The sequence below is a fragment of the Lepeophtheirus salmonis genome, chromosome 3, assembly GCF_016086655.4.
Source record: "Lepeophtheirus salmonis chromosome 3, UVic_Lsal_1.4, whole genome shotgun sequence".
NCBI classification, from domain to species: domain Eukaryota; kingdom Metazoa; phylum Arthropoda; class Copepoda; order Siphonostomatoida; family Caligidae; genus Lepeophtheirus; species Lepeophtheirus salmonis.
Genome location: NC_052133.2, coordinates 17,198,988 through 17,223,595, shown reverse-complemented (window position 1 = coordinate 17,223,595; position 24,608 = coordinate 17,198,988). Strand labels below are relative to the sequence as shown.

The 24,608-nt window shown below is 31.5% G+C and overlaps 1 protein-coding gene across 9 annotated transcripts in view; it reads right to left on the bottom strand.

The window, feature by feature from the left end:
- Nucleotides 1–6,854: 6,854 nt before the first annotated feature.
- The window catches only part of LOC121114021 (uncharacterized), a 133,299-nt gene continuing 115,545 nt past the window's right edge, over nucleotides 6,855–24,608 (bottom strand). For 2 of the 9 annotated variants that reach the window (XM_071887086.1, XM_040707834.2), the window contains 8 exons: nucleotides 15,364–15,459; nucleotides 14,427–14,720; nucleotides 13,096–13,314; nucleotides 10,510–10,662; nucleotides 9,997–10,314; nucleotides 9,770–9,942; nucleotides 8,998–9,304; nucleotides 6,855–8,938 (listed from right to left, as the gene is read on the bottom strand). In XM_071887086.1, coding sequence (XP_071743187.1) covers nucleotides 8,790–8,938; nucleotides 8,998–9,304; nucleotides 9,770–9,942; nucleotides 9,997–10,314; nucleotides 10,510–10,662; nucleotides 13,096–13,314; nucleotides 14,427–14,720; nucleotides 15,364–15,459 — 1,709 coding nt within the window. In that variant the 3' untranslated portion in view covers nucleotides 6,855–8,789. Of the gene's footprint in view, nucleotides 8,939–8,997; nucleotides 9,305–9,413; nucleotides 9,627–9,769; nucleotides 9,943–9,996; nucleotides 10,315–10,509; nucleotides 10,663–13,095; nucleotides 13,315–14,426; nucleotides 14,721–15,363; nucleotides 15,460–24,608 lie in introns of those variants that run through there. The other 7 variants (XM_071887089.1, XM_040707836.2, XM_071887087.1 and 4 more) reach the window with 4 other exon arrangements.

Sequence of the window (24,608 nt, the reverse complement as noted above, 5' to 3'; positions counted from 1 at the left end):
GGGCCTGTTTAGAGAACACTTGTTTCAAGCCCTGATGGACATTTTCTAAAAATATATCATTTAAAAAAAGTAACTGCAGGTAAGTGCATTTATGATGCTTTTACATTTAATATGTTTATATTCAATTGATTTCTGATAACTTTACTTATTCTTCAGAGGCAATTACTCTCCTCGGAAAAATGAAGAAGAAGTTTTGTGTTTGAAAATGTATCTTGTTAGTAGGAGTGAAAATTATGGAAGCACTAGAATTACGAATGTGACATTTTCTTTCGACCAAAAAGACACATTTTAAATCAAAAACCCTCTTGTTGACATTTGAAGATTATCATACGTAAAGTTCTCAGAAATAAATTACGTGTGTACGTATGATAAATGTGATAACACGCCTTAAAAAGGGTCCCACATTTCAATCTACAAAAAAATAAAAAATAAGGGTTAGTAAAAAGAAATCCATTATATTATTAAAATAATTTCAAATCTACATCTCAATCCAAACAGTTCTTATTTGACAATTTCATCCAGATTATCGACGATTGCCCTTCTAGAGCGTTGTGCATCTTTAACATTAATATTACCAAAACGGAATCGACAAAAGTGAAATTCCAGGTGATTGGCTATTACAGTTTCAGGACCATAAACACTGAAAACATTTTCAGTCACCTTGCCGTATTTTTCCCCATTTATTGTTGAAAAACTGTAAATTATAGTGGGGTTTCTCTCTTTTGGTGTCCATCTTTGACACGCGCTCAAACAAACCTGAGTCAAACAATCACAAAACTATCTTTGAAGTATTTTTAGTACGAAATATTATCACTCAATGGTCATCACGTGATCACACTTATACAACGAGAGATACACATTACTTAAGCCAACTATCTATTAAAATAATAATGGATTTTTTTTATTACAGCTTTTATTTAAAAGAAAAAAAAATATTTTAAAAAGTTTTTAACAAAATAAATAATCATATTTATTATTTTTCCCAAGGTCCTGCTCTGAGATAATAGTTTTTGACCTTTATGAAAAGTGTATACAATTTAAAGGACCATGTTTGTACCACTCGGGGATAGTAAGTAATCAATATACATATGTATATATATATTTAAACCTAAATGAAATGATAGTATTTAAATGCCTGGTCTTTTTGAATTGAATAAGGCTCTATAAGACTTTGCAACTTGTACGAGTTACAGCATCTACACTATCAATACCTAAATCTCAATTTGCACATACTCAATTTTTCTTCAAACAAAATATTAATAAAAATAATAATAAAAACAAGCTCATTAAGTATCTAAGGGCCCGGATTGCAATTCTCTACATTCCAATGCTTTACTCGGACTATTCAAATCAATTATTTTATCATAAATGCATCAACTTCAAACCATTTAAGGAAACATTCTCAGAAAGACTACTTAATCACAGTGGTATATATATAGATATATGTTCATTAGACTGTCTTGTTTTTGGGCCAGTATAACTCCCCACCCCCCTCCACTGGATACTCAATAATGATCTGGAGTTTCCCTCTTGTATCAAGGATTACTACCTCCCTTTTTGTTCAACAGCTGTCCCTTGAAATAGGATTAATTTTTTGCTATGTTATTAATAAATTAATGTTTGTCTGCACGTATGAAAAACAGTAACAGAGTGCACTGTATACCGATATATATCAAAAACATTTTTTGATTTAAGAAATAACAATGTAGTTCTATTAATGAAATATTCCGGGCGTGTGCATATAGCATCAAACGTGTAAATAGTGCTCCCTGATGTAAATCATATATGTATTTTTGATGTAAGAAATAAGAATATAGTCGAATTAATGAACTATTACCGACACGTGCACATAGAATCGAACGTTTATAAAGGGGGCATTGTATATATTGATCCCTGAAGTATATTAAATGCATATTTTTTCTTTAAGAAAATAAAATGTAGTCGTAGATATAAAATATTGCGGTCGTGTGCATGTCGAGAACTAATTTTTGACATGAAGCCTGTGAAGATAAAGCTCCAATTTAAAAAAAAAATCATTATTAAATAAAAAAATAGTAAATTTGACTTTAGTTGGGATTTAGTAATGAGCGTGTACATATCAAACTCACCAGATGACGCCCCAAAAACTAAAGTACTCCCTCGTTCACCCCGTCATATCAAAAAATATCAAGTTGCTATGATGATTCTTTCATTCTAAAGAAGGAACATCCAAGTATTGAGCAACTACGTGTGAGTGTACACAAGAAAAATGGAGAGGAAATATAATTATTTTTTACGGAACTTTCATCTATATTATTAAAGCAAAGTGTGTCTGTTCGTCGACGCCAAAAAACTCAGGCTTGATACTTTGCTAAAATCCCTTTTGTGAATGTTCCCAGTATAAAATGTCCATGTGCAAAGAAAAAAAATAAACGTTAGGCCAAAAACGGGACAGTCTACTGTAAATACAAGTCTATTTACAAGTATAAGAGATATTTAGAAGAAGTAGAAATGAATGAGAGGGCAGCAGTAGGCTTGGGCCTCACACGATGTTTTAAAATATAATTATTTGTGGAGGGATATGATGCCTCAGATTATGATATGAATTTGTGGAGCTTTATATGTATTATGTACCAATACAAAAGGAAGTTGTCGTCATCATCCAAAATCATTCATTTCTCTTCATAGATTTGACTTCTACTATCGACGTTAAAGACAATAATCATTCAAAGTTGAAATCTTTGAATAACTAATGATCATAAAAAAAGAATGAATTACGAAATGAAATATAAAAAAGAACGATTCTTCCCTCGACTCCAAGGTGGCCATAAAATAATGATGATAAAGTCGTCTTACAATAATGGTACAAACGACAAAAGACGGAAATATGACTTCTTAATTCCACAATTACATTAATAAATTTAGTGCCCGGATTACTCACGCAAGTAATAATGATAATATTATTCATAAATTAAGGGCTTTAATTCAAGCTGAGTCTTTTACATAATATTCTATTTAAAAGGGGTTATTTATAATTTGTGCTCAAGTAACTCAGCGTCACTACAACTCGTTTTCCGATTATGTCATGTCATTTTTATTAAGCATTACGAGTGACCCACGACTACCTTTTGGTTATAATAACAGCCTAACAGTAATGTACGTTATAGGTAATTGTAGGTAATTAATAGTGTTTAGTAGGGATGTGGTGGTCCCCTAATATCCTCGTCCCGTCCCTAAATCCTTAACCTTAATCCGTCACTTTTTAGTTTGCTCCTGAAACATTCTTCAGAATAAATGGATCTTTTTGCTGTTGTAAAAAAGTATTTTCCCTGGAACTGTTTCTAAATTTTGCAGTTTTGAGGTTAAGTGAATCTTATTAACATTTTTTTTTCTTTTCCTATTTCCTTTTTTTTCTTCAAATTAATGTTTACATGTGTTGCAACAATGTAATTTTAATAGCTGTTAGTCTATTTACATTTTCGGTACCTAAGATTCCTTCAATAAAATTAATATTTTATAAAAGTTTTAATCAAAAATATAATGTTTTAACAATAATTACAACAAATTGAATTTTGTTTTTAGTGTAACTAAATAAAATATTTTTTAAAGCATTTAAATAGATATTTACGGGTTTAAATATATGCAAAAGTACGTTTGTAGCCTGCAAGATATTCAGTGATGCTTATAGCTACAATTTTGGGCATGTTGCATAAAAAAAACATACGTCAACATGGTACCACGACAAGTTGATGAATCTTTTGAAAAAGAGCATGGCTTTTCATTTGATCAGCTACAAACAGCTGTGATGAGGGAGAGAAGGAAATAAGTAAGGACATATACTAGAATTACTCCTATGTCAATCCTCAAATATTCTCTGAGTCCAAAAAGGACTTACAATTATAATTCCTCGACAAATCCTCCGGATAATTCTCAGTCTTTTATGAGCACACGCTAATATTCAATCTGGATACGTATATATCAAGGAGAGCTTGTATCATGGAATTATAGACGCATGAAATAATCATGCATGAAGCTTAGAGTTTTTTCGTTATTTCCCCTCTTGAAGGATTGGAGCAGGGTTCATTAACCTTTTTAAAAGATGAAGGCTACTTTAAAATTCCTAAAAGGCTTGATTTCTACCAGCTCAAAAAATATGTATAAACGAATCAAGATATCAAAAGCGTACAATATTTTTAGAAAAAGACCTGCGGGGACCAAGAAACAGCCAACGAGTGTCCGTGGGCATAGGTTGAGTGGCCCCTGGAATGGAGTAACAAATGACGTGGAGTTTTTTTTTCTTCCTTATTTCAACCAATCCCTTCTTTTATATTCCACTCATGTGGTAATAAAAATTCTTCTTGATTATTCAATAAATATTAATAAATTTCGATTCTTTTTTTGTTTTTGGAAAATATATATCGGAAAAAATGAATTATTGCTGTCTAGAAAATAATCTACTATATCTTAAAGGTCATTAATGTAGAAGAAATATCATAATTATATTTAAAAACATAGCCATTTATTTGGAGAGCAAGAAATTATTTGTTTCACAAAATACTGGACATTTCGCAGATTGATAAAAACGTCCCCAAATAGATAATTTAAAAAGAAGAATTGTCCAGAGGAAAGAGGACAATTGATCACTCGTGTTGGTTGTGTTTATATAAATATTTTGAAATCAATAAAAATTTAAGAATAAGTAAATATTACTAAATTTGGATGCGTTTTTTTTTTTTAAATATATTTTTGATTTTCTTTTTTTAACACTATTTGTTTATAAGAAGGACTCAAAAATTAAAATAATTAGAGTTTAATCCAAAAAGGACCATTGGAAAATGTATATTCCATTTTAAACAGAATAATAGAATATATCAGAAATAACTTGTTAAACAAAAGTTTTTCAACTGGAGTAATAGCGTAATATTCCATATGTTATCACTCAGGCAATCCTTTAAAAAACTGACCTACATAGCGTCTTGCATAATTGTTTACATTGCAAAGAATGAAGATAGAGCTCAGACGCATCTTATTCCAATAATTTGTATATTTACTCCACTTTTAGGTAAGCTATGAACTGGAGAAAAATATAATTAGATGTAATAGCATTTAACTTTTTTAGCCTGCACTACTAATTGAAACGTATGTACATGTGCCATTTGGAGTGAATGTTTTTATGATCGTTTCACAAATTAGTACACATATGTTCTATTTCAATAATGAAAGTATTTTTTTGTCCTAGTAATGTTATCAATGACGCATATTTAGGGGTCATACATTTCTGATGTCCGGAAAAAGTACAATTTTTGACCCCCTCCCCTCCTGTTAATGTTTGATATTCAGGCTTGTTGATCGGTGTTTCTTTCTGATCAGCGATGCTGATCACAGTATTATAATCCGTCCTGATCTTTATATCCCTATAATGTAACAAAAAATATGCAATCCCATCAATTTGTACAAAATTCGTCTTGAGACTGCTCTCCTGACAGTTTTTATGGCTTTGATATCGTCTCGGTCTCGACACATCAAAGTCTTGGTATTGAATTAATACACTTGGTCTTGGTCTCGAAAAAAAAACCACTGGTCTTGGTTTGATTTTCGTCTTGAACTTTATAACCTCGGGCTGGATATGGTCTCGATCCTTATAAATATCGTGGGAACGGATTTCGGCCGATATTTATAAATAAGAATATTTGGCACTGCAAATACTTGAAGAGTAATTTCTTCACCAAACGTCCCAAAAGATGGATACATCAAGGAGAAAGTGGAAAGATAGTTGTTGACTCTGAAGGTCTGGCAATGATCCAAAAAGGTATTTCAAAGATTTATCGTGCTTCCCAATAGCACCAGCACTGAGCATTGGTTCTCCAACGCCGAACAGATCCTGAGGAGGACTGGACAGAAGCTGAGATACAACAACTTTGAGAAGCATCTCCTGTTAATGTCATATAAAGACCTAGACGAGAAATAATTTATGGAGATATTTTATTATCTCCCATTGTTGAAGTCTATAATTATGATAAAATGCTGTTAATAAATACATTTGAAAAAGGTTTATAAATCGATCATTTAAGTTAAAAAGGTATATATATATAGGTTTAAAGAAATTGTATTTTTGAGTATGATCGCAATTAAATTGATCGGATCGCTGATCGCAAATGGCCCTGATTGTTATATTGCTATATCGTAGTGAATTTCCGATCGCAATTTTTTTCCTGATCGCTCACAAGCCTGTTGGTATTACCTTCACTTTAATTGGTTGTAGTATTTTTATAATTCATACCCCATCAATTTAATTGAATGGATTTTCTTATTGTAGCCTTGACCTCCAATGATTCAATAATGTTCTAATACTCATGCGGGAGATCCTTTCCCTCGGTTTCACTCCTCCTGAGCTTTTTGTGGCCTACTTGTTACTTTAAACAGGTATAATCACGATATTACACTTCCATCAATTTTTGATAGTGTGCTTCTTTATTCATTTTGATACTTTTTCGAAATGGAATCTGGTTGGGAGGAGTTTTCGAGTACAATTCCTTATAATCTGTGGATCTTTCATTCTTCCGTCGTCATGGATTTCATACACCAGAGATTCCCAGTCTGTTATATGGATGTACGTGGTATGCATTTGTGAATAAAATATATTGGTTATCGTGAAGACCATTGATATACTTTATATTAAAGAGGTTTTGTGGATCAGTTCTCAATGTAGTGGACTCCGAAATATAGCACCTCCCTCCTATTCTAAAAATCCTTTAAACCGTTACCCCCCTATCAACTGGACGTCATAAATGCAAGACCCTTAATGCTAAAAACATATTTGAAGAAATGGTCGGAAAACATTTTGGTCCGAACAGAGTTAATAAACAAAGGCTTAATTGCAGTTTCAAATATGTATTAGTAATACATTACTTTATTTCGTTTATTTGACAAAGACTCTCATTCGCTATTGAAAAATCCTACATAATATATTATAGAAACAACATTAAAATAATGAAATATATAATAATAGTCGTGGTGGATATTACATGTAGATTAATAGACTATTTTTGTCTTTATGCAAAATAAGAAAGGAATATGATGTTTGAGAAAACGAGAAGGCACTAAAAAAAAATTAAGTAACTTACTTAGAAATACATATTATTACAATGTAAGGATGTAAAAAGGACATTCAACTAAATAACATGTGACTCAAAACCCTTCTGAGCTAAATTTGTCGAAAATTGTATGTATGCAATTAATTAAAATAATAATACTTTTATAATAAAATATTCATCTATCATTCACAATGGGGGTATATTATAACTAAATTAATAAAAGAGACTGTTCAAAATGGGAGTAGATAAATTCGAGGGTTGAGGGGCAAAAATTATTAATATACGTGTTATTGCCTATGTGTCATACTTGAAGTTTTAACTTTTAGTGTGAATACTTCAAAAGAGAAACATTTGGACAATTTAAATGATTTTCCCGGATCCATTTTATTGTACAAAAGGGAGTTTTCATACTCCATTTTGTACAATAAATTGTATTTAAGTTATAATGACAATTCGCCTCTCACCCCACGATATGTAGTTATAACTAAAGGACTCTAGGCAAAGAGTGGACAAAGAGAGACTTGGAGTTAAATTATACAAAAGAGTGATAAGTTCCTCACCTCAAGTGATAAAATAACGTCATCGTCCAAGTTAAGTTGTAAAACCCATATTTTAGAACTTATTACATTTATATATTTAAAATTTTTAATAATTGGTCTAAGTTCATAATTAGAAATAATCTTTAATTGTCCATTTTAGGTTCATCAGAGAGGAGGAAAAAGATGTCTCGTCTCCTCTTTCCCCGTAGAGTCTTTTAGTTACAACAGCCACATAATATATTTAAAAAAATGAAATTATTTATTCATAACATCATGGACTTAAGAAATGAAAAATTGAACAAGACTTCTTTATATATTATGGATAAGTTTTTCCCCTCAAACAGAGAGAGAGAGAGAGAGGTGCATACTACATACATTTGATAAAAAGATTTAAAATCAATGTTACATACAGATAGATTGTAAGTAACTAACTGTAAGAATCAAAATAAATATTATATTCTTCTTTATTTTCTTAGTAGGGAGTCTTTTTATATATATACATAACGTAAGATGTAACTATGAATCTTGTATATTTATTTATTTATATAATTTTACATGATAAACAGGTTTGGTTCAGCTTATTTTTTTTATTTTTTTCTTATTTTCTTTAAAAAGTCTATAGGATAATCATTTTTATATTTTCTATCAATAATAATATAATATAATAATAAATATTGGGACTGAACCACAACACAATTGTACTTGATAAAAAAAAAACAAGAACTTTTTTTTATTTCTGTAAAGGCCTTTCTTTTTTCAATTCATGTAGTAACAAATAATTAACACTAAATAAAGGATGAAAACAAAATGGGGAAATAAAATGTACTAATTAATGAATTATTGTATGGTTTTTTTGTGGGTTTTAGTTATACGTTGAGTAAGAAGCGAATTATATTCGCGTACTAAAATGATATAAAAGTATGTATATTTAAGTTGCCCCCTTTGTTGGAGGGGAGAGTTTAAGGGGGTAGTGATAGAGTAATAAGTATTTAATGTAAGAATATTGAGCAGATCTACAAATTAAACTACGATTTTTTGTTCATGTATGTATGAGGGAAGGGTTAGTTGGACTACACATTTTAATTCTATATTATTAATTACTTAATTATACATTATAATAATAATTTGAATTATTCTTTGGTCGGTCTTGACTAGAGTGGGGATGTCGTTGCCTTAACTAGGGTGTACCAGAGTTATTATTACTATTGTTTGGAGTTCCAGGATTGCTAGAGCTCTCATTTGAGTTGTCAGGATGATGAGACGTTGTTAAAGAAATGGGAGAGACAGTTGCATCCATGGGCTCACATTGGACTCCAAAGTATCTCTCTATAAAGATTTATCAAGCGATATAAAAAATAACTACAGAAGTAGTTACTACTACTTACCATCATCAATGAGGTGACTATGTCCAGAATTTTCAATAGGAGACATGATGTCATATGTAATGTTTTCTTCAATCCCGGGAATAAAAGGCGAAACAGAGGTTTGAATGGGAGAGGAGGTTGTGGTGGCCCAACGGAGTGTTGTTGTGCCACCTCCACCGGAAGAAGAGACTCCATGCCTGGTTGAGCCACAAGAAGATGATGTAATGACATTGTTCCTGGCTTGATTTGTGATGAGTGATAGATTTGTGGGAGAAATCGTTCCAGCAAGAGATATGCTTTGACCCGTTCCACCAGTGTATGTAAAAAGCTGGAAATAGTACAATTTAGGGTAATTGTTTTTACATGAAGCTGAATATTCAGTTGTGGTTATTACATAGATTTGGGTGTAGCAATCATTGAAATGCTTTACCAGTATATGTATGTATGTATAGTGATTAGTATTAGTCTCTGGACTTGCAATTAAATGAGGACATGTAATGTGTTAGTGTGGGATGCTGGGTTTGATGATGGTAATATAAGTAGTTATAAGAAGAAGATGAAGACGTGAAAGGATAGTTAGATGAAGATGAATGTCAGAATTCGTCCCAACGGATATCAATGGATCCATGAACATTTGTTGTACAGGTTGACTAAAAGGATCAAGTGATATAATGTTATGTTATTAGTATGAAAGTATGGTGTTAATGGGGGTTGAAGGAAATGCAATTTAACTCCAGAAATGGGTTGTTAGTGTAACAATACCTACAGCACGTCATATAAAATTAATGCTTACCACAGTCCTTGGTGGAGGATCCTGACTATTATTGTCGTGCGGAGAGGAGTGATGCTGTTGTGAAGAGGTGGATGGAGGACTTAAAGACATTCTACAATCCGAATGGTGGTCTGTGGTGGTTAAGTTGGGCGATGAAGACATGGGAGGAGAATTGTCAGAGGGAACATTCATATCTATACATAGAATCAATATGGGTTAATATGCATAAATATAATTTGCCTTCTTACCTGTGGCTCTTATAATGGTAACAGGTCGTGCCATTGGAGCAGGAGGTGGTGGCGGGTACATGGGGGTAGTAAAGTAGCTTGTTACTTTTGAAGGACTTCTGGAAGGATGGTTATTGTTGTTCCCAGGAGGACCACCACCACCAGCCCCGTTCCCTTGGGCCTCTTGACAAACAAGTGTAACAAAATCCGAAAAGGTGTCGTGTCCATTCTCATGATATTTTGTGGGGCTTCCAGAGCCATCCCCATTGGGATCATTTGTGGTATAGTACGTGGCAGGAGACAGAGTCGTGTGCTGGGATCCGTGGTGTGAGCTTAGACCTAAATATCAATATATAAATATAAATTAGTGCATAATTTGAGATGGGGTCTTAAGATTAAGGTATAATTATGTATTTATGAGTTGAATTAATACATATAACTAACTACTACTACTACTACAATGACTTATGTTTAAGTAAGTAAGAAATGAAAGAAAGAAAGTGTGAAAAAAAAGGAAGAATGAGGAGAACGTACCAATACTGGTTATCCGATCCAACTGATCCTCATTGTCATCTTGACGAAGAATCCTGACCTCTTCCAGATTATTAATGTTTTCATTTCTCTCAGAAGAGGCGGATAGAGATAAATCCGTTGATTTAAGTAATTTACAAGGACTCGGCGATGTTTCTAAAGTGAAAATCACACAAGGCTCAAAAAAGAAATTCGTCTACATAATCTTGTTTATTTTATTTATATTTTATGATGTTTTTTTATAATATTAATATAGGATAAATAGGTCGTTATTAAATGGGTAAGCTATGGAAATATGTGGGACATAATGCATATTATTAGATTGGTTCTTTTATCATTATATTTTTCTTCCAAATGAAGGAGACGACAAAGTGATAAAAATTTTCTTTTCATAAAAAATGAAGAAATATACAGTTTGAGCTTAGTTAATCAATGTTTTAAAAGTTGCGTAGGACTCCTGAAGTTGTAGCTTCCACAAATTTATGAAAACAATAGAATTCTTACACAAAAAATCAGGGAGTCCCCCCTAGAGGGGAATTTTTTATTTTACTATAATTTTTGGTATGGATGAAATCAAAAAAAAAAAAAAAAAAAAATCACAAAAATAGGTTTAAATATTTTTTTCCAAAAAAATTAATTTTTTGTGAATAGCCACTTATTTTTGAAATAATTTTTTCCAAAAAGTTTAATATTTGATTTTTTTTTTCCCAAAAAATTAGATTTTTTGGATTTTGTTTCCAAAAAAGTTTCAAAACCCAAGGCCTCTCCCACCTCCTAAAATATAATCCTACGGAAACCCCTGAAAATAGTCAACATTCGTCAAAATAGAGCAATTTATTTTTAATAATTATTTGAGATGAACAAAAAATCTTTCAAATAATTTTGATGTTTTCCCCCTAAAATGAATATTTGTCATGAACAAATGACGCTTTTCAAAGACAGTTTAGATCATGTTATATTAGGTATATGACAAAAAAAAAACCACACAAGCAATATATTGTTTGTTCCTTTTTCCTAACAAATAATCTCTTAAGAGGAAAACTATATAAAGAAATTTGAAGGATACTTTATGAATCTAAAATAGTTATTTATTAAAACCTGCTCTATTTTATTTCAAACAGATTATTTTCAGGTAAGAATGTTGTATTTTCAAAAAAAAGAAGTGAAATTTAGAAATTTAATAGGCTATACACAATCTCTCAACCTCGAGCAATATCGTTGCAATGTAATATTTATCATTTTTTTTTTACAGTAGACCCGAATTTAAGAGCCAGTCTAATGTAGATATTATGTGAGTGTTATGAATACAAACAAACAGGAATGACTAAAAGAAGAGCGGTTGGTTGGTTGGTGTCCCTTCTTAACTATAAATCTACTACACCTTTTCATCTTTTCCAAGTCACGGTTTTGGAATAAATCTTGTATGTTATCCATACAAGATATGTGGCATATATTCATTCATCGTCATACTTGCTTTAATTCTTTAGTCAGAAGGAAAATAAAAATATCTTGGTGCAATTTGCATGGTTGCCATTCAATTAACAACAGTTAATAACAATACACATCATAATGATGAGGGCGATAGTAAATAAAGTTAACATTTTAAAGAAAATGCCCATGTCAAATAAAATAAAAAAACCATTTTATTTATAATGTTACCATAACAATCTATGTATAATTTATATTTTAGAGTTGAGACTCGATCCGAGACATAATTTTTTTTGAGGAAAATTAAATAATAATAAAAAAAAGTGTTGTCATCGCTGTTATCATAATAAAAAGGCACATTTTGCGCGTGAAAAAAGATTTCAATAAGCCATCTAGTAAACCTAACAAGCGCGTTTCACTAATTGGTTTATAGCCTAGAGAACAATTAATAATACTTATTGGAAAGAAGTCGCAACAATATATTTGTAATAATACTAATACAAAAAAAAATATACCTAAATTTGGAAATTTCGCTCAAAAATAGACTAGGAATGAGGTTTTTGTAGTTTGCGTAGTAATTCAAACTGTAATATTTCACTACAAAAATTCCACCATTGTCAATGACGTGTATGAAAATATGAGCTTAGCATAGTATTTTTTTGTAATCTATGATAATTCTAGCTGATTTACTTGTCGCCTCTTTTGTTAGAGGCTCTTTAAGTACAACTTCCATAAAATACACAAATAAAAGTTTGAAAGACGTAATTTATAACTAATTATAAGTATCACATGCGTCTATATTAATGATTATTCTACAAGGGGAAAGGGTGTACAATGCACATATCGTGGTTTGAGTGCCAAATTGTCGTAACTCGAATATTTACTTCACATAATTAAGCTTGGAAACTCCATTATTTCATTATGAACAATAATGGTGTTTTCCAATTTTTAACAATAAATTGGATTTGAGAAATCCTTTTCAACAGTCTGATTTTCTTTGTTTTATAGTATTCAGATTAAATATTAGACTTCCAGGATGATATAGAAGCGATAACACGTATATTTTTAATTTTTGAGTTATGACAATTTGGCACTTAACCCTCGATATATTCCATATAATATTAATATATAGGGTAATGTATGTGTAGATTTGAAACACACCTGTACTATCGAGATCAGGTTGTGCTGCCCATGGACTATGCGATGCGAGATTGATTGAGGATGGACCAGGACTCATATCATAGTATGCTTCTCTGATTTCCCTCTCTTCAGAGCTGAGTCTTCGAGAGCGCTTTAAACGGAGAATTTCCCCGTTAGGGCTTTGGAGTTGGACGGAGACTGGAGGACTATGCGAGTTCCTCAGGGGTAGAGAGAGCGGACCTAAAATAATAAAAGAACAGTCAAAATATGTCATTATATACAGCAAGGAATATTCTATCGATAGAATGTACACTCAGATGTTCCCTTCTTCATTTTGACTAACTAAAGGCTATTTTTCTATTATATATAATGTTTATGAAATGAAAATAGAAAATGAATTAAACTAATCGTGCAATGAATGTCTTAAGAAATGAATATAACTTTATTTACTCTTTATTTTTATGATATCATAACGTTGACCGAACGCAAAAACATAAAATAATTATTTTAATAACTTTTTTGAAAATAATCATAGATAGAGATATTTGTATTTTGCTATTTCTTTTGATTATATTCGAGAAGTTACAATATGCTATTAATCTATTCAGTTTGAAACCATGCTATGTGGCTTTAACAATCCTATTCACAATACAGTGTTGCATCATTCAGAAGAAGGTAACTATTTTACACTAACAATCAGCTGTAGTGGTGTGCAATCCATATTATTAGCTTATAGATATACGTATAACAATATTTTAATTCAATAGCTACATGTACTAGTATACAAAAACATTTTTAGTAAACTGTATCATTTTTTGGTTCAACAAAGTAAATATGTATCCTAGAAACAGAAACTTTATTATACAATCGAAACGAGATATCATAGTTTTGCAATGAATTATAGATATTTTCCCTGCAAAATGCACTAACTGGTAAATTTATTTTATAAATTTTGTATCTATAAAAGGCATAAATCATTAAAAAATTTACTATCTAGTGATTATACTATGCTAATAATGAAAAAAATTCCAAACTTCAATATTGGCGAAGATATAGTCTCCCAAATATTGAAAGTTAAATATATCAGTTCAATCTTTTGTCCAGGCAGCATGTTTTCACGCTGGGTCAACGATAAAAAATATAGACCAACAAAAAAAAAAAACACACTTAATTACTTAAGACACTCATTATACGATTGTTTAAATTCAATTCTCTTTTTCATTTCATAACTATTCTACTAATTGAATAATAACACTTAGTTGGTAAAAAAACTAAAAACTTTGCGTATACCATTTAAAGAGTATTCCTTTCATTCACATACATACAAGGAGATAGTAACAACAGAAACTTACTATATGCTCCTCCAGATGAAATAAGACCATGCTCATTCCCAGATCCACTCACAGTCACAGAGCCATAGTTTCCGTAGTAGTTTGGATTTTCTAATTTGATATTATTTGGAGGGGATCCAGAGGGATGATTTGCATTGGTATTCATAATGATGGCATGTGATTGAAGTCCATTTGTGCTGTTACTTGCAGAGGAGATAACAGTGGCTGTAGAGGTAGGACTTGAATTGGATAGGGGACTGGATGAGGAGCCAATGGATGCTGAAAGAATGTGCTTGTTTGAAGTAAATCGTGTTTCTGAAATGATATAAAGTGATAATTTTGTGAACCCTCAAATACTAAGATTATAAAGATCGAAACATAATATGTTGTATTATGGGTATATTTACAGAGGACTTGAAGAAAGTGTGAGGAGGAGAAGGAGGGTAATTGATGACATCATCATCAATAATGAGTTAAGTATGTACACATGTAGAAATTAGCTTTAAGAAATGAGTTAGGGGTGTGGTATATTGTGGGAAATGTCTATGTATATATTTTTAAAAGTGAAGAGATTAGATTCATTATAATATGTAAGCATTGGTTGTTCAAGAATGGATTTGAATGGATTTTTTGCTGTTCTTGTTGTATGTATAGAGATGAAATATATATACCATATATAAATAAAAAAAATATCATCAATAAAGTGTGATTCTGACATCTGATACTGATGTATTATATCTATTTATGTGTTCTAGACTTATATACAATCACCTCAGAAGAAAAAAGGAAATACAAATGAATGTATGTATAGTGTATATCCCCCCCCCTCAGAAGAAGAAAGAAGTGTAACAAAACCATGGATTGGTTGTTACACTGTTACGTCATGGATGATGAACCAAGATGGATCAAATTCAAAGAATGAAAGTTGTAAAGAGTTTTTGATGTGATTTTTGTTTACCTTTAGACAATCTCCACAATTCTTTAGACTCAAATACTCCAGTCGCAGTAATTGTATCGTTACAAATGACGCCATTATAGGGATTATGGCCATAGCCTGAAAGAAATAAAGAAAAGGAGATACATAGACTATGAACTCTTGAGATGATACTACTACTATCTATTGCAACTACATAATATGTGTCTTGCCATAGTATGAAGTAATACAAAAGTAATTCTAAAATATTTAATTCTTCATATCTTTTAGGGCAGTTTCACTACTAGATAGGAAAAGTGCCTACTGTATAAATCCAGAGACAGAATGTTATTTTAGAGTGTCTTTTTATTTTTCAAATTGTAGAAAAAAATAAAGAAATAATACATAATTTAGGGGAACACTTTAAGAACGCCGTGCTTACACATCAAAATGTTTGAGAATCACTGATATTTGGAGCAGAACTTTAAGCATGGCGTCCGAAAAGATTTTTAATATTGAAAGCACAGAAGCTCAAATGCTAACTGAGGATGGAATGATGGTACACCTCAAAATGTTTCTTTGAGAATCACTGCTTTAAGCCGGTAGCGTGACTAGGATATTTCCACGAGGAGTGGAGGTTGACAAGTTCCAAAAGTTCTAGTTTTTTTTCTTTTTTTCAGGTGACTCTGAAAGATATTTACTTTAAAAACAAAACAAAGCAATCTTTGACTGCAAAATCAGCTTTTTTAGACTATATATCGAGATTTGAGCGGGCGACTTTCTTTAAAATATAAAAAGGGCATATTTTAAAAATTTTATATTACTTTGACAAAACAATTGACATTTGAGAGCCACGGGCTATAGAAGATATACCCCCTCATTTACATTAAATAGACCCCCAAAACGCATATACACACATATATTGTGCCAAAAACATTACTTTACTAGGGGTTGCCATAGGCAAAATGCAACTATCCTCTTGTGGACAAACGCCAATAAAAAACAGAGCTCATATACAAATAAATATTTCGCCTCCTCATACAAACAACAGTCTAATTGACCCTTGACCTCCTCAAAAATGTACATAATATTTTCTGGACCTTTTATGTAGATTTTGAATAGATGTATCTGATTAGATAGGGGCATTTCTTCACGTTCTATCATTAGGAGTATGTATTAATTTATGTAGAAGCCAAATGGACTGCATTTATTATTATTATCTCATTCTCTCTGAACTTGAACTTCCTCCTCACTGGCAATAATAATCACTTTTGGCAATTAGATCTCTTTTTTCTTTTTAGTGTGTGTGGATTCACTTTTGGCAGATACCAAATCTACAATGATGATGCAATAACATCTGCCAAAGATTCTAAATATAACTTAAATATATATTTATAGTAGAAGTACTATATAGAAAAGTCGTCTTGTTGTAATGATACACAACAAAGTTTTTTTAGTTATTAGTATCAATGTTTTTTACCCGCTCCTTTTTGAAGAAAAGTGAGGAGCGGCGCCATTTTTATCTTCTTATTTTTTCCCTTTTTATTACTCTCTTATTTATTAGAAGACGTAATAATGTTGTAGGTATGTATGAAATCGTATTCTTTTTGGCGGAAAATAAAAAAAATTGCGCAAAGAGAATGTCATCCGAGAGGAGTGAGTGTGCTGCTATGTTTGTACTGTGTTGGCCATTGCAAGTAAGAAGGGAAAAAATGACGGTAATAAAAGAGAAGAAAAAGAATACACGATCGAAGAAAAAGTAAATTGAGAGGACTCACGTCATCATTTACATGCTTTAATTAATAATACATATAATAGAGGAGGCATTGTCGGAAGTTTTTTGTTTTAATTTCATGGAAATTTCATTTTGAAGTGGTGTTGATTCAATATGATGATGCTTCTCTATCCGAAATGAAAATAAGAAAACGTGTGCCTTGCAGAAGTACATACACAATTGTATATATAAAATATAAATATAATTCGGCAATTATTATGCTTTAAAATAAAGCAATTTAATATCATAGCGGGAGACGACATCATCTATTTCAAAGAGCAGCAATAGAAGGAAAAGACGACTATGAATGTTGTACAATGTTCATTATTAGACTGTCCCGTTTTCGGTTTAATATTCTTGTCTGCTGGGGACAATAAGAAAATGTGTGTTTCCGTTTCAAAATCCTACATTTTAAAGCTCCTTCTACCACTGTTCCAAATATGATGCCCTGAGTCAAAAATTGTAATTACCTTCACCAACGATGTGTTTGCCCCTGTTTATTAGTTCATTTGACATTCACCAGGATGACTATAAAAGTCACAGATCAGTGCGAGGTTATAAATGCTCACAGTAATAGGCCATTCAATTTTGAGAGAAATAATAGCAGAAAACGCTCAAAAAACATAGTCGACAATATTTTTGGAACATATTGAGTTTTGCACTCTAGCGAGTCCCCATTCTAATTTATATATTTTTCATTAAGTATTTGGCTTCCGAGTAAAAAAAGAAAAATATGATGCGCCTATTATTAATAATTTTTGAGGGGTATAAGATTTACTTAATAATTGACCATTTCCTGTGTTTTATTTAAGATAAAGATAACTTAATGAAAGTGATAATTGTTGATCAAAAAGTAAGGAGTATTAATGATCTTTGATAAAAAAATAGAGAATTTACAAATCATTGAGGATATTTTATATATTTACAATTCCACGCCAAAATGACTCTAAAGGCCTCAAACTTTGCTCAAGTCACTTTTTGTATATTTGACGGCAGAAAAAGTATTTGGGTAGCGGAAGAAAAATATAAATTCGAAGATGGGACAGTCCAAATTGTAGTATATTAAATATTATATAGGTATAACGCAGGGAAAATAATTTGAATTGATTATTATTCTAAATTTGGTGTGGTGATGTGCAAATTTATGTATTTAAAACATGAATGAGAGTAGGGAGAAAAAAGAGACGACAGAGAGATGGGAAGGGGTGAATGCTTTAATAAATCATTGAAAGACTTTTGACCGGAGAATAATAATAAGAATCCTCCTCTTTCTCCTGATCATTCCCTATAATTAGATACAGAAGGAACTTAAACCTATAATATAATAAATATACTTTTGTCTCTGTGAGTAAGATAAGGATCCATCTTTTATACATACGTAGAAACATACATTGCTACAATAAGAAAAAGGTAGAGATAGACGGAGAAAATCGATGATGAATTGATTTAGAAGATAAAGTAATAACTCTACATAATAACCATGAACGAGTACATAGTTGTTCTTCCTTCTTTCTTTCTATTCGAAGGAATCTAATTAACTTATAAAAAGAAAGAATTGAAGTATATATATATATATATATACATATTGAAGATGATTTGGCTTTTGGGCCAAGAAAATAAAAAAAGAAGAGAGAGAGAGAGGAAAATCCTCGTTCTTCCTTCTGTATACATCAGTGGTTTTCAAACTTTTTAGTGTGTAGCACCTGATAATATATCAGGATGATCTATTTCAGGGATTCTCAACCTTTTTTTTTATTGTAATGCACCATTTTTTTTAAAGCTTCAGCGACAAGGGCGTCTGCGTGAGATCTTTTTATGTTTTTTTTTTTTGAAAGAAATCCCAAAATAAAATTTTTTGGGAAAAAATTTTAAACATGAAATTTTTGAAAAAAATTAAAAAAAATTCATAAATCCATACCTATTATACAAAAATGTAAGTTTTTTGAAGAAAAATTTAAAAATCCATTGTTATTCACAGAAATTTATAGGATAAAATTTTAGTTAAAAAATCTCAAATTTGAGGGTATAAAGCCCCTCCAACCCAGCACCTGTGGACGCCCCTGAGTTATGTACCATTTGAATATATTCTTTCAAAGCCTTAAGTGCCCCCTGGAGTGCCTTCAAGCCTTCAAGTACCCCAAGGGGTACGTTTACCCCATTTGTGAACCACTGATCTACAGGGTCATTATTTAAAGCTGTTTAAAGGACCATTTCTGACATGATGTTACGCAAAAAATTTGGATGACCATTTTTTTATAAAATATTTATTTGTTGCTGACCTTTCTTTTTATATAAAACCATATCTTTTGAATAACCTAATTGTTAAGTAATTTAAGTCACTCCTGTCCTGCCGGTAAAAATAATAGAAACTAAAAATGACCGTGGCTACTCTGACAGTTTGAAGAAGGAGATCAGCGTATCTCTCCATACTTTTTATTCGATCAGCAAAAAAAAAAAATCTTCAGATTGTCAAATAGAAAAAACTGCTCCCACTTTTTAATGCATATTTTATACACCCTCTGCACATAGCATAGTGGATAACGAGCTGAAGAAAAATATTGTCCTAAAAATTAGTGCGCGTGAGTTTGAATCCCGGTTAGTCCCAGAGAGAAAAAAAACAACACATGATATGTAAATTAACTTCAAGATATTTCCTAAGTCAGAGGTATAATTTTACATTTATACGTAATCGGTCCAACTCAAAGTAGCCAATAATTGCAAAAAATAAGGAGAACCCCTATAAGGAGTTCTCCAATGGTACATGTACTACAGTTTGAAAACCACTGGGACGATTCCAACCTATTATCTTCTAATTTTATTAATGGTAATAAATAGTTACTTGTCATTATGATGAATAAAGAACGCTAATTATAAAGTTATAAAAACCGATTTTGTTATTCTTCGGAGCAGACATGTGGGACTACATCGGGAGTTTACAATACTTTATTTGGAGGAACACATTTTTAAAAACATAAACATGTGTAATTACTTCTCTCAGTAATACCAATCTCTACATACAATCTACAAACTACCATAGGGGACAGACAGCACATTCTAAAATCTCATCACTCAACCTATATACATATATAAGGAAACATGGTTTTCTTTTTTATAATAGAAATATAATAAATATGATTAATTCAAGTCAACAAAATTGTACTTATTCAAAAATTAGTAGTGCTTGACGTCTTGATAAGAAAATTTAGTATCATATCTGGTTAGTTCAAATTTTTTAATTGATTTATATTGGTATTGGTATTTTTTTTTATAGATTGTAGCCAACTTTTGAGTAAGAAAAAAAAAATCAGTAGTCCAAATAAAATAAATCCATTCCCCATCAAATATATTTCAAATAGGGATGTATATTTTATGGTAGATCATTAATTTATAAGAATATGCAATACACATCCCAGCAAACATAGGGCTGTTGTATAGCAAGCTATACACAGGTATAAAACAGATCGATGTCAATTATGTACCAGTGTGTTTGCACACCATTTTTTTTAAGTTATACAGGGTAGGGCAGCAAAACGTGGACTCTTAATTAATGTTTTAATGTTCTTATTCTCATTACTATGAAAAGGTTCAGTGATTATTTGTTGATATTATGCTTCCACCGTCCTTTTTACATAAACAAACTATACTATTCATTTAGTCATTTGATAATCATGAGCGTGCAACAAGCAAAAAGCCATGTCATCGCAGATCTCCTAGATGCTGGAGTTAATGTAATGAAGATTAAAGACATTTTTAGTGTTCTAGGAGCCTGGTTTTTATGTTGCCCAACATAAAGTGGAGGGCATAATTTAAAGAGGGATGCAAAGTTCTTATTAAGTTTTTAGAAGGATCCCACTAAGTCGATGAATCACCTCGCCAATGACTTCTCTGTGGCTCCTAGGACCATCAGGAGGACTAAAAAGTACAACTTGGAATTAGTTTCTTTCACAAGTACTTCACACAAACTTCTGCCAATGGACATAAAAGCCAGACGGCTTTAAAGGTGCAAAAAATCCCTCACATAGATTAAGGCAAATGGATGTTGAAAAGAAAAATGAATGATTTTCTCATAATATGCATCCCCTCTAAATAAGATGTGTAATAAGTGGTTTTGCACTTTTTTGATGAGGAAATATGTACGTTTGTAACAACATTGAAATGACATAAGTAAGAAACTTTAGTTTGTTTGTTTGTTAAGTGATCCATTGATCATGAATTTGCAATTTTTTGAGGCAAAAATTATCAAACAAAAAAAATTGGGCATTATATAACTCATATATCAATTATGAGTTTTATTTTGAGAGTAATTATTTCAGCCCTAAAACTAATAAAGTTCGGTCTTTGAGGACGTCACTCAACTTTATTTCTTCTTTTTAATCAGTTCTAGTACAAACAGTACGAAGGACCAATAGTCTTAAGGACCCGTCCCAAGGACTCATAGGACGGAATACATAAAGACGGACAAGGAGTGTCCGCAGGGGGCTGTAGCCCCCCCCCCCTCAAAAAAAATATTTTGGATTTTTTGGATGTTGTTCAAAATAATTCAAAAAAATAAAAATCCACCTACCACTCCCCAACCCAATATATAAATATATATATATATGTATACAACCCTAGAGACGCCCCTGCTGACACAACACTAGCCTTAGTCCTTGCATTGAAAAAAAAAATCCAAGGAATCAAACATAGGAATATCTTTTAAGCAAGAGAATTAATTTAATTCAATATACTGCGAACGAAATATACGAATAAATATTAAACAGGGTATACTCAATGTATATAAAAAATAGAAGAAAATCAAATTTAATATTTCATCAGCATAACGAAAAGTATTGCCTCTAAAAAAGCATATTCATAAATATCTATTGTTGTGTTAGTCCATATTTATTCAGTCCAGTTTCCGTCTTAGGACAGGTCCCTATCAGTTTTTGGGATTGGTCCTTTGGATTGCCAGTAATGGAACTGATTAAAAATGAAAGAAATAAGGTTGATTGACGACATGAAGTACTTGTACAAGTTTTAGAACAGATATACAAGACTGAACTGGACAGAACTCCAGTTTTCAAGCCCTAAATGAGAACAGACATAATACAAATAATGTTCATTTTCCTTAACGGAGGGTTAAAATGTCCATATCAACAGCAACAGCAATATTAAATGCGTGTTCAATTTTATTATACACAAAAACGATGATGTACATACATACATATGTAATGAATGACCTTGCAACAACCTTGATAAGCAATACTAAAATAGCAAACACATGTGGACAGGCAGCAGATAATGTGTATGGGCCATAAAGGGGTAAGTTGAAAGACGAATATAACATATGAAACTCTTTATTTGTCATTTGAGAGAAAAATAAAGAGACAAACGAAGGATTGTTGTTTGTGCGTTTATTGATTCTAAATAATACATATGTAGGATTGTATATCATGTATGTATGTATGTTTAGAAAGGAAACGGGGAACGGAGCAAAGACGAAGAAAATTCTATTGCAGGAAATTGACAATATGTAGTACATAGAATGTTTGTATACATATATATATATATGATGAATATATTCTAAAGGGTTATATATTACACATAAATATGTATATGATTAGCTTTTTTAAGCAAGGGAATGAGGCACGTGGCCCCCTCCAATTAAAAGGACATCATCACTCCTAAAACGAAGATGAAAAAGGAGATGCTATTATACAAATAGCAATCATTTAATCCATGTTACATTCTACCAAACAACCATCCTTTTGAAGCCTCATTCGCTTCATTACAAGTTAACTTATATGTGGTCTATCTACGCAAACAAAATTCGACTCTACTCAAATGATGAATCAAACAGACTGGAATTTATGATTTTATTGAGTTGGTTTTGTGAGTTTTATCACTTAACCTCATTGAATGGTTTTAATTACGTAGTGCTCTCCATGACTAGCTTTTTTATTCATTCACAACCTCGACTGTCAATAAGGAAATGGAAAATTGGAAAAAAACCTATGGAAGCTAATTTTCTGTATTTTTCTTCCTGTCAACTGTTTTTCTTTAATTATTATCTTTTTTGATAAATAATTTTATCAAAACATCTATCAATGACAGGAATTCTAAACGAAGGCCCTTGATTGATATACATTATTATAAAAATCCTAATTTAATACTTTTTTTGAGTTCATAATACGTAAAGTCATATGTTTAAAATCAGACAAGAGTCAACTTATGAAAATGAATTAAAACAGCTGAAAGGAAAATGAACATTATCTTTGTTTATTTCAAAAAGCGAGCCGTAGTCGTCCCTAATTCATATGTATATATCAATCACGATTTAACTTTTTTATTGATCCAAATTAGATTTTATAGATTTTTAAGCAAAAAAAAAACAAAAAAAACAATCGTAGTTTTTTTATATATTTGGGGTCCACGTATTTTTCCACTTCTTTTTGATATACAGTTGAAGATGATTAGAAAACTAACAATTGGGCAGTGGGCATGCATAACTCCCAGTGATGGGTTCGGTTTGAAAATCGTCCAAGTCTATGCTCTGTACATAAATATCGATCTGGATCGTTTTTGAAACATCTTACTAGACGGAAATGGAGAAAATTTTGCATAAAGACGAATAGCTCCTATATTTTTCCTTTTTTTTTATTTATCGACTCGACTCGGTCCGACTCAATACATTCAAGTGGAGAGAGCACTAGTTTTGAAGGCTCATTCGGCTCATTACAAGTTCTGTTACACTCAATAATGCTCTAGTACGTGTATTTATTATTATACTTATACTATGTGTACTATACATAGATAGAAGATTTTAGGAAAAATTTTCAAGGGAAGATTTCCTTTTCGTTTTTTTTTGTTTTTTTGGCACTGATTCAAAGAAGACGAAAATGGAAAAGGAAGAAACAGAAACAGAGAGAGAGAGAGAAGGAAAAGATCTCTTTAAGTAATTTCATTAACGATTCCATCTTACGACAACTACTACTCATTGTGTCTAGTTCATTTTGACTTTATCTTCCTATATATTATTTCATTTCTCTCTTTTCCTCTCTCTCTCTCTCTCTCTCCCTTCCTATTCTTCTACTTCTTGACCGAGATTAACATCTCCAAGTATTTATTATACCATTTTGTACACTCATTATACATATTAATAAATTATGACAGCACAAAATACATAAGTAGTCCATAAAGGCTTCCCAAAATAAATGAAGAACTTTTTTGTAGGAATGGACCATAGCATGACCCTCCAAGGAAGGGATTCTTAGAGTGGTCACAGGGAGGTCAATGAATTTAAAGTTTCTGACTACTACATAGTGCGGCGTTACCTCGCTAGGATATAAATATAGAGTGTATCTTGTTATCAGCTGTCGATTTTTCAGCTTCTTTCCTCTAATCTATGCTTCGAATATTGATTAGTTTAATTAGAATTACCTCTTTTTAAGCTCTCATTATAATGATTTTTTTTTAAATATTCCCATAATTGGTCAGTTGGAGTTGCACTGATTACGCCTCTAACCTAGAAATTATC